Here is a 14,191-nt window from a genome sequence, read left to right as displayed (position 1 = left end):
CTATCGTATCTGTTCCGTTTCCAAAAAAAATTCTGATTCCGATACCTTTTCCGAAAATATTCCGACCGATTAGTTCCGTTTCCAAAAACAGATCCGGATTCCGGAAAAATTCCGATCCGTTTTCGACCCTACTCGGAACGAGAGTGCTACTGATTTAACATGGATAGCTTTATGTGGGACAAAGCCCAGTTTGACTCCCTCAACTATTGACCGAGTTTTATGCATATACTTCATTCGCAAAGACAAGTACAGATGCCTCACTCAACTTTTAATGTTAGAGCAATCTAACTTCCTGAGCAATTTTTACCGTGGTTTTGTCCCGCTGGCGCCTATGTGACACTCTATCATGTTTTTTTTTGTTTTGCTTATGTAGTATTTCAATCAAAAAAATAAAAATTAAAAATAGAGGGAACCCACGTACAAGTATCTTAGAAAAACAATGGGCCCATATATCATCATGTGTCTTCTCTCTCATTTTTCTTCTATGCTCTCTTTTCCCTCCTCTCCCTCTCCTCTCTTTATCTCTCTCATGCAATAACAAGACAAGCCTTGGAGCGTTTCTGTCAATGGCCTAGGCAAATCCGGAGATAGGGAAGCAAAACGATGACACATACATGTCGGTGACCTCTTTTCTCTCTCGTTCCTCTGGTATCGATATTGTAAGTTAGGGACACGTCAAAATCTGTGGCGGTTGTTCCTCTTAGCAATAATGGAAGGTGTAATTAATCGGAGGGTTGAGATGGGTGCATCCGCATGAGATGCCACCGGAGATTGAGGAGGGAGACGTGGATGGCTAGTGGTGTAGGTGGAGCTCTCGCATGGCGGAGTTCCCAATCAACTCCTTATTCGTATGACGTCAATAAAGTTTGAGCACGGGGGAGATGGGCAGGGACGAGAACCAGATAGGAGATGCAACCCCCTATGAACTGCCGGAGGAAATTAGCCATGTTGTCACCGCTCTACCCCCTATCTTTGAAGTCACCTCATCACCAGAAACTACCCTTCCAATATGCCCTCACTTCTTGGATGAGGGAGTTATGGAGAGAGAGGAGATAGGGAAGAGACGATAATATGTGGGCCCGCTATTTGTTTACCTTTTCCTAAGTTAGGATTACACATGGGTCCCCTTTATTTCACATTTTTATTTGTTTATCTTTTTTACTAAAATGCTACTTAAGTGCCACATAGTCGTTACATGATATAATAAAATAGATCAAGGTGCCACGTAGAATAGAGATGTCACCAAATCTATCTAGGAAGTTAAATTGGACCGTTCTCATTAGTGATGGGAGTCTCTATACCCAGTTTTGTGATTGAGTGCTTATAGTTGAGAGAATTCAAATGGTTATTTTTCATTTATGTGTATGTATCTCAATATCTGGTCCAGCAATGAGCAGGCCCATTTAAATTAGGTTGCCCCTTATTTCATTTTCTTTTTGTGCAAAAGTTTTTTTAAGGAACTAGTTATATTTATGTCACCATATTTTTAAAAAGGGTCAAATTATATTTACACTCTAAATTTGACATTGCAACTTATTTAATACTCCATCGGTCCCAAAATGATTTTATTTTTAGCCTATATCATACAAATCAATACAAAACCATAAAGATCATAATGACCTTCACATTTTGAAAATTTGCACATTTGTCCCTTATGTTTTAAATTTCAATATATTTGTCCAACAATTTCTCAAGAAATATTTTTTAGATAAATAACGGAAGCTAAAAGTGAATTCTTCGTGACACGGACGTAGGATAATTAGAATTAGACTAATTGATTAGTGGTGTTGGAACAGTATATAGGAGACATTAAAAAACTGAACCAAACATTTTAGACTGCCCGCAACATTCAACAATGTTGAGAAAAATAAACTCAAACTTGGTGCGCGGCCGAACATGCTCAGAGCTGCTTTTTTTTTTCTTTTTTTGCTTATGGAATTGGCTTATATCTCTTTTTCGTTAATGTATTTTTCAAACTATTAAACATTGTGTTTTAGACAAAAAAAATGTTGACACAGAACTTATGCTAAAAATTAAATATCTTTTTAAGTTTTTAATAATTAATACTCTATTAAATATGTGTTAATCGTGTTTCTCATTTTGTGTGTGGGTAATATGTTAATTCCATGCGCCAAAAGAACAGTGCCTCAATCTTACATGTTGGGGTGCACGTGATCTTCTTTGGGTGTAATCTAAGTGCAAAATCGAGTCTACTGCTGCGATAGAAATACATCTGCGAGTGCGAAGATAGAGATATTTGCTCACATATGCAATACAAACTAGTAATATGAATAGTTTTAAATTGTGTCACATCTTAACATTAGGTTCTAATATTTTAAGAGAGTGGGAGTATGAGAAGATGATGACTACTCCCTCGGTCCTAAGAAATCTAACTTTTCGGTTTCTGTGTCGAGCATTTGACCATCAGCCTTATTTAAAATTTTTTAAGAAATTTTTAAAAAATTAGTCACACATAAAATACTATTTATATTTTATCATCTAATAAAAATAAAATTATTAATCGTAAATTTTTTTAATAAAAGAAGAGTTAAACATTGTATAAAAAACTGAAAAGATGATTTGTTTTGGGACGGAGGAATACACAGAGAAAAAATGGTTAGAATAAAAAAAATTAATGTGACGCCGTAATTTTTTTAGCAAAGTTATTTTTTCCATACCAATGATTTCAAACACACACTCCGTACAGCTAGTGGTACGACCATCGATCAGGCCACGCATGTATTTCCACAGATTCGTTCGATCTACTACTAGAAGCGAACCGTACTAACCAGCTCACTGCAGCGCCAGCCAATGGCACGCTCTGCACGCCACAACGACTGTTCATGAGGCCCTGTTTAGTTTCAAATTTTTTTTTAAAAAACATCACATCAATTTTTTAAACACATAAATGGAGCATTAAATATAGATGAAACAAAAAACTAATTACACAGTTATAGGAGAAATCGTGAGACGAATTTTTTGAGCATAATTAGACCATGATTAGCCATAAGTGCTATGGTAACCAACATATGCTAATGACGGATTAAATATGCTCAGAAAATTCGCCTCGCAGTTTCTTAGCGGAATCTATAATTTGTTTTTATATTTGTGTCCAAAAACCGCTCCCGACATCTGGTCAAACGTGTGAAGTGACGTCTCTTGTAAAAAATTTTGCAATCTAAGGTATTGTTTAGATTGAGAAATTTTTGGGAGAAATGTCACGTCAAATGTTTGACCGGATGTCGGAAGGGGTTTTCGGACACGAATGAAAAAATGAATTTCACGGCTGCCTAGAAACCGCGGGATGAATCTTTTGAGCCTAATTAATCCGTCATTAGCACATGTTGGTTAATATAGCACTTATGGCTAATCATGGACTACTTAGGTTCAAAACATTCGTCTCAAGATTTCTTCCGTAACTGTGCAATTAGTTTTTTGGTTCATCTATGTTTAATGCTTTATTTAAGTATCCAAAGATTCGATGTGATGTTTTTGAAAAAAAATTTGGGAACTAAACAATGCCTAAACACTGCATGAGACCATGACAGCCAGGAAGGCATGTGAAAACATGAAATCACCGATTCTGGGCTCGTCAAACGCACGGATCCGTGCCAACTCGCCACCCTCGCGTCGCGTCCCCGTCGTCGGAGCAGCAGGACGGCATGAACCCGGCGGTCTCTCCAGCCAGCCCGCCAGCGAAGGAAAGACTAATTAGTCTAATCGCCACCAAAGATTAAGGGCTCGTTGGCACCTAGAGGTGTCAATTAGTCCAATCACCGCACGTAAAACAAAGATAATTATTAGCACATGATTAATTGAGTATCAATTTTTACAAACATAAAAAATAGATTAATCTGATTTTTTAAAACAACTTTTATATAATTATTTTTTTTAAAAAAATACACCGTTTAGCAATTCAGAAAACATACGTACAGGAAAAAAATTTCACTCCATGGTCACTTGCGAACACGCCCAAAAGAGAGACCAGTAACTCAAGGCAGCAGGTCGAATCATGGTGGCTCATTTCGAGGCTCCATTCTTATAGGTTTATAGTGTCGACATATCTCTCCTTTAATAGTTTTTTTCCTATCCTTAGGGAGACACTACAAGGTACTATTGTTTTCTATGTAAATTTTGATATCTTTTTCTATGTAAATTTTGATACCTTCTAATATCTAAGTTATCAAGAGGTATCAAATTTTACATAAAAAACAATGATACCTCTTGGTATCTTCTTAAGGATGATAAAATTGCTCTTTCGTTTATTGTGTTTTTCAAGCTATAAAATGATGTTTTCTGCGAAACTTCTATATATAAGTTATTTTTTAAAATTAAATACATATATGTTTAAAATATAGAATCTCACACAATTTCTCCCCTAGAAGTCTGTTGGATGATGTATAGCAAATTCGGTATATACAGTTAGGAAGCCTAGAAGCGGTGGTGGTGAACCAGTCAATCGGTGTGGGCAGAAAAACCGAACAAAAGCGGAGACGACTTCGTGATGACGAGAGGCGCAGTGCAGCAGGTATATATAAGCTGATTGTAAATATATTTTAATAAAATAAGAGATGAGAGAGAAGAGCAGTGGGTTATAGATTTGTAGCCAGTTACAGTACAAACTCTAAGACGCGGTGTGTGCATGACAGGTCGACATAGTAGTATATGTTTTGCAGGTAACTATAGTATAAATTGACTATTAGATTAGCTATATATGAATTAGAGCTAGTAGTTAGTACTATTGAACTTGCTCTAATTAGCTCCTCCGCTTTGGCAATACGGCGGCTGTTTCTAGTCGATCGACCAGGTGGTGCCTGCTTTGTTGGCCGGCTTGGTCAAGCCGGGAGGACGCATGGTGCGCTCCTAGCCCTAGCCTCCTAGTGCGGTGTCCCCCTCTTGTGGGCTTTTGAGCTTTCGAGGATTGAGCAGGGAAGCGTGCATGTCCATCGTGATACGTTGGTGTACATGTAGAATACTCGAGAAAGTGCGTCGTCCAAATGGAACGAAACCGTTGGGTGGACCTAGCACTAGCAGCGTCGTCCCGGCCGGGCAGCAGCTCAGGCTCGACGGGTTGGAGGCTTGGAGCACATGCGCACATCCTGGCTCCTGCCGCAGCGGCGACCAGTAGCCCTAGCAGCAGCAAACTAGCATTGATCAACTGGGATGATAGAACTCCATATTTCTCGTTGTCGCACAGCCACGTCTAGGCCTGGTAATGGACCATAGCTCATAGGTTCTTTCACAATCTTATTTAATTCTTAAATGTTTTTTAGTTTAAAATTCTATATAATTTTATTTTTAACTTGCTTTGAACCCGGCCCATAAATTTTGTAAACAAAATAGTTAGATTCATTACCACCCCTAGCCACGTTACGTTCACTTGCTACGGTGCTAGTGAGCTATCATTGATCAACTGGGATTGTTCATGGCACGTATAGTACGAGGAACAAATAAAAAGAAAAAAAAAGACCCTGGCCACCCGGCCCGTCCGGAAACTCTTTTAAGCACGCAGGGAACGTACACCTATTTCTATATAAAAACGGTAAAAAATAATAAAATAATAATAAGATAAATTAAAATAAAATATATTGTTGCACAAACATACGGATTCAAATTCGACTTCTACAGGTTAAAAAAAATAAATTAAGCTAAACTACTTCATGCACATTCACATTTATTTTTATTACCACTTATAAAAATCAAAATTAAACTTATACATTTGTGAGGTGATATATCTTATATTAATATCTTATATTAATTTTTTTATATTTTAATAACTATTTAGGTGACAAGAGTAGATGTACATCGACCCATGTGCTAAATGTTTGCTCCTCTGCCACCGTTATATAGAAGGCTGAAAGATACTGTTTGATTTCACAAACCAGTAGCTAGTACGTGTAGTGCTACAGCTTTGCGGAGCAGATCGTCAAGATCTTTGGTCCTTTTCCGTGCCATGAGGCTCTGTTGGGCACTTTGCTGCGATGGCCCTTTAATTTGGTCGAAAGGAAAAACCAAGGGCATGTCTCGGTGCACTCTTACGGTGCACGACAGAGAGAGTAATATACCCGCAGGACCATTCTCGCCCTGTCCGGTTATGTGGACGTCTTATCGTTCCGATCTTGAAAAGCAAAACAAGACGATCTACGCGTCATTTCCTTTCAATTCTTTTTAAAGTTTTTGGGTCTCTCCGTACCGTGGAGGTAGAACACGCAACAAGATCGGACACGATCATCATCTGGTAGCCAGTTAATTTAACTTACATCAGCAGGGGTTGATTTAATTTACACCCATGTTATATACAACAGCAAGGTGCTATTATTTGGTTTCCCTGAAGACGTGAAAAAATGGGCAATGAAGTGTGAACCGGAGGACTGCGCGCCCGACGGATCGCTGAGCATGATCGATCGATATGAGGATCGAGTTGGGATCGGATTACGACGCGATTGTAACGAAGCGAGCCCGCGTGCCGTGTGGTGCAACCGGGCGTCGTTTTCACTGGCCACGCGATACCCCCGGAGCTCGGCGCTGCGATCCCATGGTGGTGCAAGCCACTGATCAGCCATCAGCAACGAGCTCAAGGCAGCTGGCATCAGTGGCGCCCGGGGTGACCGGCTGATTAATTTGTTTGTAGTGCGTAAGCGGACGGCAGCCAAGACATCCACTCCTTTATTATATCTCAATTTAATGGTAATAAAAAAATTAGAAAATACATTAATTAATATGGGATATATCATTCTATACATATGTAAGTTCAGCATATAGAATTCAGATTTGAAATTGTATATTTATAGAGTGATATGTATTATACTAATCTATTTTTTTTAAAAATAATAATAACTATTTAAATGACATGAGATATCCAACCGAGTTTTTCCTAGCGTCTAGATTAGCCGGCACCAGTGTACCACCATCCCGAGCTCTATTTCGGCTTGATGACTTGATCCAATCGTCTCCGGACTGTCCGATGATGACCTGGGCGAAATCAAGGCTGTTCCGTAGCCGTCGCCAAAAGCCCAAAACCTGACCGCTCTTTTCTGAAGTCTCTCCCCCCCACCCGCCTTCTCTGACTCCCTGACGAGCAGCGTCCTCTCCTGAGTCCTGACTCCTCCCAGTCCCAGCTCCCCTCTGAACACGAACAAAAGAAGACTCCTTTTGCGGTCAATAGATCGGAATCACATTGGAAAAGACGGAGAATTTAGCTGCACGCACCCACACACCCATCCAGCATACGCGATCTCGCCCAACTCCTGCGGTTTCACTGCTTGCAGCTGCTCGTCAGCTAGGCGGCGGCAACAATCAAGAGAACAGGAGAGGGAAGAACTCGCGTGCCTGTCAGCCTGTGGAGTTCTTCAGGAAGAGTCATGGAGATGGAGCTGTGGAGGAGATGGGTTGGCGTGGAGCTCAGGTTCGTGCTATGTCGCTCTGGAATTTGTTCGCTTGTTCGTATCCGCGTATTTCTCCAATTCGACGCTGAGTCTCTGTATCTCGTGGATTAGTTGCTTGTTCTGGGCTTCTTGCGATCGATCAGTAAACCAAATAACCAATCGTCGCCTGAACAGAAGCAGCGCAGTATAACTGTATAGTACGCGAGTCCTAGGCACGGCAGTGATTTGAATTTGCGATAACTATAACTTGATTACTACCATTTTGATCTTTTACATGAAACTACCGTTATGATTTGGTTACCGACATTGATCGCAACTATTTCCAAACGAATTCATGCTTGTTATTTGGAAAAGAGACCCCGCTACCAGTGTTGGATTTTTCTTGGCGTTCGGTGGAGCTGTGCTGAGTGCTTCCACTGCTGGATTCAGCTTTCCTCCTTTTTCTTTCGACGTGTTCTTTTCTCGCAGCATTTTCTGAATGTTATACGGATTGTTGGCTCAGCGCCATGCTGACAGTGACGCCCATGGGTTCTTAAACAAAGTAGTAGCACCTGTAAATTCAGCCGCCCACCACAGGAGGAAAAAAAATCCTTGCTTATGGTGACATTTGCTAAGTAACATGGGCGACACCCCAAACCAAGTTGTGTTTAGCTTTTAGTTGGTTGTTTTTGTGCCTTCTTCTAGATGGTCGAGGGTAATTTTCTTATCATCCTAAACGAAAGAACATGCCTTGGATGCTTCTTGAATCTTGACGCGTCGATTGAACTAGAGGTTTGCCCTGTTCCCTTCCTGTAGCTCCGTATCGTTCAGAGTATTACTGCCACTCCGCACTGTGAGCTGCCTAGTATCCACGTAGCATGTCTCACCGTGGTCCTAGACAAACAAAATTCCAATTTACTGACATGCACCCAACACAGTAACACTAGCACCTAAATAATTGAATTTTTTAAGAAATAATATTATTTTAATAGAAAATCGTAAAATTAGTGGTCGGGAAATCGTAAATTTAGGGTTCCTATCGAACTATCATAGGCCTGCTATCGAACGACTAGCACGCGACTGAGGAGGAGATCGGAGGGCTGCAAATTCGATAGGGCCTATCGAACAGGACAGTTCGACAGGCCCTCAACATGAGCCTGTTGAACCGGGGTAGTTCAACAGGCCTGGACAGAAACATGTCAAACTGGTGGAGGGACTTGTCGAACGTCTCCGGTTCAACAGGTCGCGCGGCACCAGGTAGGGTGTTCGATAAGGGCAAGCGCTAAATTTGTAATTTTCCCAGAATAGACTATATTTTTATGATTTTTTATTAAAATAATATTATTTCTAAAAAAATTTAGAGTAATTGAGAGTCGTAGTCCAATATATATCCGTTTCCAGATTGAACCATATTGTTTTCTAATCATGGTCCTTGCAGCATCAAAGATGTTGCAGATCAAACATCTGGTCATCTCACGAAGTCAAATCAATAGTTACTTAAAAAATGTCGGGTAATACATTTTATATTATAAAATTTAACAACTCCAGTTAATTTGAATCTTAAAATACTAAAATTTTAATATCCAGAGATACTTTTCCGAAGATGATAAAATTATCTTAGTCAAATCGCACCGCACCTTAGCTCTTCGGTATTCGGCATAAGTACGGATAGTAAGTTAGAGCGCACAGCCAGATGTCACACGTTCTGCAATATGTAATCGTTTTTTTAAGTTACGTGGGGTCAACTATCGTTCTTTTCCTCTTAGGACTTGTTTAGCTTGCAAAAAAATTTTACAAAAACATCACATTAAATTTTTTGACACGCCTTTAAAGTATTAAACGTAGTCTAATTACGAAACAAATTTCAGATTCCGCCTGAAAACCGCGAGACAAATCTTTTGAGTCTAATTAATCCGTCATTAGCACATGTTGGTTACTCAAGCACTTATGGCTAATCATATCCTAATTAGGCTCAATCGATTCGTATCATGATTTCTTCCATAACTGTGTAATTAGTTTTAATGTTCATGTATTTTTAATACTTTATTTAGGTGTCCAAAAATTCGATGTGATGTTTTTGAAAAAGTTTTTGGAAACTAAATATGGCCTTAGATTACATAGAATTTGCACGTGCGCTGGATAAATGGAATCGATCAACTCGTGTTACCTAGTGACCTCCATCTATTTATAGGGTGGTTACTGGTTATCTATTGATATTGAGTAAAGTACATGACCGGTCCTTAAACTTATGACGCGGTATCACTTATTTCCATAAACTTAGAAAATACACATTTATGTCAATGAACTTGTTTTAATGTATAAAATTATGGACCTGGATGGTACGTTAAAACGAGTTCATGGACCTGAATAGTACATTAAAATAAGTTCATGGACCTGGATGGTACATTAAAATAAGTAAACATATATTTTCTAAGTTTATGGACCTAAGTGGTACCGCGCCACAAGTTTAAGTACCGACCATTTACTTTACTCTTATCTATATACCATCCTTATATCTATAATCAGGTTATTTAGGTTGTTTATGAGTAAAGAACAATTTATCATTTGAATTTTGGATATGGGGAGGATATTATCCATTTTACCCACTTTATACACATCCATTGAGTATTTATAAACTTAGTCTAAAATTTGTAAATTCGCGTCACACTATAAAAATTTATCAATTTTAACTCAATTTAGAAAATATGATTTATTATGGTGAAGGGCAATTTTGTATAAATTGTGGTCCATTTCTACATATATAAACCACATATACCCATTCTTTTACTCATTAGATTATCCATACATATTTGATAATATCCATTTTATTGAGGCATAGGTAATATATTTAAATTAGGCATGCTCTAAGTATGGTCAATGGGTTACCCAATACCCTTAACATTGGCCAGACTACCATGATCCACACTAACAATACAGACATACCTCGAGTCCACCATCACGAGTACGTCCTTTAAGACACATTTAAATAAACAAGGACCAACAACTAATTATACTGTTCGAAAATATGGGACTAGCAATGAATCTATAACTTTAATAAATTTCAATTGAAAATGTATCCACGTATATAACATTTGTGAGCACCGATGTTTGAACTCAACACAGTGCTTCCCAAAGCCAACTATCTGTAACAACGTCTCAAAAAATATTGTATGTAACATATAACAAATAAATTCCTAGCAAAAATATAACATATATATATGTTTTTTAAAAACAGTGATGAAAAAAATCATGAAACTTATGCACAAAACTTCCATACTATGCAACAAGACTGCAAATATATTATTTTCTGAAACTCGTAATGAAATAAATTGATTATTAACCTGGTATGTGTATACGGGGCATGTTTTTTTTTCAAAGCGTTGTAGAACACATCGTGGAATAATTGATTAAATGAGCGATATATTATAAAAAGAAGCCATGTCACCGGTAAATTGTTAAAGAAAATTTACAAACATGCCATTATAATTGTGTGTTAAATTGGGACAAACTCATACCATAGAGTTGATTATCTCTAATATTTTGTTTTTACTGTATTGATTAATCAAGAGAAAGAAATGCTTTTTCACAAGAAAAAAAGTAATATAAAGGATTTATCAATGGCTCAACCTTTCTGATCATAGATTTAATAATGACATATTTCCTTGATGTGGAGTAAAAGTATGATTTTTGTTTCTGCCTTTCTGGTCATACAGTTACTGCTCGATCAATTAAACAAGTAGGCCAGCCATGTTTGACCCTGTGGCCAGATCCCAGACGTACTGTCATGAATCATGACAGCCACAGAACGTGTTTCGAAAGGCCGGGAAAGTCAGTCAGAATCGAGGAACACTGATTTGGTCATTCTGGTTGTGCTGCACTGTGTTGACATTTTTCGCATTCTTCTGACTAATCTGTGTTTATTATTCTTTTCACTCTTTTGATTTGTCTCTCTGCTAGAGCATAACGCCCGTGTGCATGCATGTTATCTAAATAGTCATAAAAAAATATGAAAAATTTTGATAAGATAGATAAATATGAGTTATATCACTCTACAAACATGCAAGTTTAAATTCAACTTCTACAAGTTGTAGCAAAAAAAATAAACAAAACTAAAACTAACTATACGCATATTCATAATTGTTTTTGTTATTTTTGCTACAACTTGTAGAAGTTAAATTTAAATTTGCATGTTGGTGGAGTGATATAACTTATATTAAACTACAAATTTTTTTATATTTTTTATTACTATTTAGATAACATGTAAATATATACCCGTGTGCTAATAAACTACCCGTCTCTGCTAGTCCACTGACCCGAAGAAACTGGCGGGTATCTTTGCAGGCAGTACGAGTAGTTCTTAGCGCGCGCAAACGACATGCCGTTTTGAAGTCTCGAAGCAGGGATGGTCCCGGACGCGAGAGGCGTCGGCGGCGAGGCGCATGAGATCGTCGAGGTCGTCGGCGAGCCCAGCACGCCGTCGTCGACAATGCGGCTGATGGACTTCATACCAATCTACATTCCGACGGTGGAGAGAGGCGCGCTGAGCCAGAGCGTGCGCAAGAGGCGGTTTCTGGACTTCCTCCGCGCCCACCCGTCCAGGGACTGGTTCCTCCGGTCAACCTTCGTCGGCCGCCTCCGCCGCCGGGGCCAGGCGGCGTCAGGGGAGGACGACGAGGCGGGCGTCTCCGACGGTGGCCGCCGGCCGCGGAGGAGGTTCCGCGTGCCGTTCGTGCGGAAGATCAAGTGGGGCAAGCTGTGGAGCTACGCGGTGAGCTGGTGCAGGAAGCCCGAGAACTTCGCCATGATCATCTGGCTGGCGTTCGTCGCGGCGGGGCTGCTGATGCTGTTCATGCTCATGACCGGCATGCTCGACGGCGCCATCCCCGACGACGAGCGGCGGAAGAAGTGGACGGAGGTGATCAACCAGATCCTCAACGCGCTCTTCACCATCATGTGCCTGTACCAGCACCCCAAGATCTTCCACCACCTCGTGCTGCTCCTCCGGTGGCGCCCCGGTGCCGGCGGCGACCGCGAGGAGGTCCGGAAGGTGTACTGCAAGGACGGCGCGCCGCGGCCGCGCGACCGCGCGCACATGCTCGTCGTGGTCGCGCTGTTGCACGCCACCTGCCTGGCACAGTACTTCTGCTGCGCTCTGTTCTGGAGCTACGCGCGCACGGACCGGCCAGACTGGGCTCTCAACATCGGCTACGGGCTTGGCACTGGCTGCCCCGTCATCGCCGGCCTCTACGCGGCATACGGCCCACTGGGGCGGAAGCAGCACCAGCACGACGATCCCGAGGCGGAGTCGTCGGCCGTGCAGGGCGATGGCAGCCGGCCGCCGGAGAACGGCCGCGAGGTGGAGATCAAGATATACAACCGGCGCGTGGTGGTGAGCAGCCCCGAGTGGAGCGGCGGGCTGTTCGACTGCTGCGACGACGGGACGGTGTGCGCGCTGTCGGCGACGTGCACGTTCTGCGTGTTCGGGTGGAACATGGAGCGCCTCGGGTTCGGGAACATGTACGTGCACGCCTTCACCTTCATCCTGCTCTGCGTCGCGCCATTCCTCATCTTCAGCGTGACGGCGCTCAACGTCCACGACGACGACATCCGCGACACCGTCGTCTCCGTGGGCGTGCTCCTGGGCCTGTGCGGCTTCCTCTACGGCGGTTTCTGGCGGACGCAGATCCGGAAGCGGTACAAGCTGCCGGCCTCCTCCGGCTGCTGCGGCGCCGGCGCCGGCGTCAGGGGGCACGCGTGCCGCGCCGCGGCAGGCGACTGCGCCAGGTGGCTCTTCTGCTGGAGCTGCGCGCTGGCGCAGGAGGTGCGCACCGCCAACTTCTACGACGTGGAGGACGACCGGTTCGTGTTCCACGGCGCGCGCAACGAGGACGGCCGCGCCGTGCTGGTGCCGCTGCCGCGGGAGGCCTCCACCGCCACGACGCACTCCCGGAGCCTGTCGTGCCCGCCCAAGATCGACGCCGTGGCGGCGCTCAACGGCGAGAACCCGCTGGACCTGCAGATGGCGGCCATCAACATGGAGAGGTCGGCCACGTACGGCGGCGACCACCACCACGCCATGCGCCCGCCGGTGCCCCCACTGATGCAAATGGACCATGAATAGTGGCACATACGGAATAGTGAGGCGAAGCCATCTAAAAGCATCGCCGGGGTCGTCCCCATTGCATAGCGTAAAAAAAATGGATCAGAACAGTGTTTTAGTGTTTTAGTAGAGATTTTAGGGATTTCGTTAGGGTCGTCGGACTCACATACGGTAGTATATGCTAGCATACGTATGGAAGGTTGTCGCCTACTCGTATAGTCGTATTGCAGATTGTACTAAAGATGGTTCTTATACTTATACATACGGATTCGTTTTTTTGGTAAAAAGAGGATGGGTAAATTTCGCTTGAATTCGACACGACCACATAGGTTGGCATTGGCGACGAAACGGGAGGGATCGTTTGATAAAGGCCTGTGGGCCAAACGGGGGCATAAGCCCATAACTATGGGCCTTTAATCACGGAGACATATGGCCTCTTGGGACCTCTGTCTCTTTGTTTTGTCAGGGTCCTGGGATTGGACCTATTTCGGCCTGATAAGGTATTAGGCGATGGAAAAGGCTTACTTCGGATCGGGCTGCAACAAAACGAACCCTAAGCTAGCCGAACCCCATAGCGAGCTTTTTTTTTAAAGAAAAAATAGATAATTTCTGTTTGCAGCAAGTGGTTAGTCGATGGCAAAACCATATGAATATGATTTTTTTAATTTTTTGAACAATATCGCTCGGGTTTCGAAGGGTACGACACGCGGTAGGGCGCGATAATCGC

General features: G+C 42.2%; 1 protein-coding gene across 1 annotated transcript; it reads left to right on the top strand.

The window, feature by feature from the left end:
- Positions 1-7,051: 7,051 nt before the first annotated feature.
- Positions 7,052-13,762, top strand: LOC102720223. The gene is made up of 2 exons (XM_040522317.1): positions 7,052-7,405; positions 11,706-13,762. Exon 2 carries the CDS (start codon positions 11,767-11,769, stop codon positions 13,483-13,485), a length of 1,719 nt encoding a protein of 572 aa, XP_040378251.1. The 5' UTR covers positions 7,052-7,405; positions 11,706-11,766; the 3' UTR covers positions 13,486-13,762.
- Positions 13,763-14,191: the final 429 nt, after the last annotated feature.

The sequence above is a fragment of the Oryza brachyantha genome, chromosome 3 (genome assembly GCF_000231095.2).
Source record: "Oryza brachyantha chromosome 3, ObraRS2, whole genome shotgun sequence".
NCBI classification, from domain to species: domain Eukaryota; kingdom Viridiplantae; phylum Streptophyta; class Magnoliopsida; order Poales; family Poaceae; genus Oryza; species Oryza brachyantha.
The sequence above is the reverse complement of the archived record's forward strand: the minus strand, read 5'-3'. Positions and strand labels throughout refer to the sequence as shown.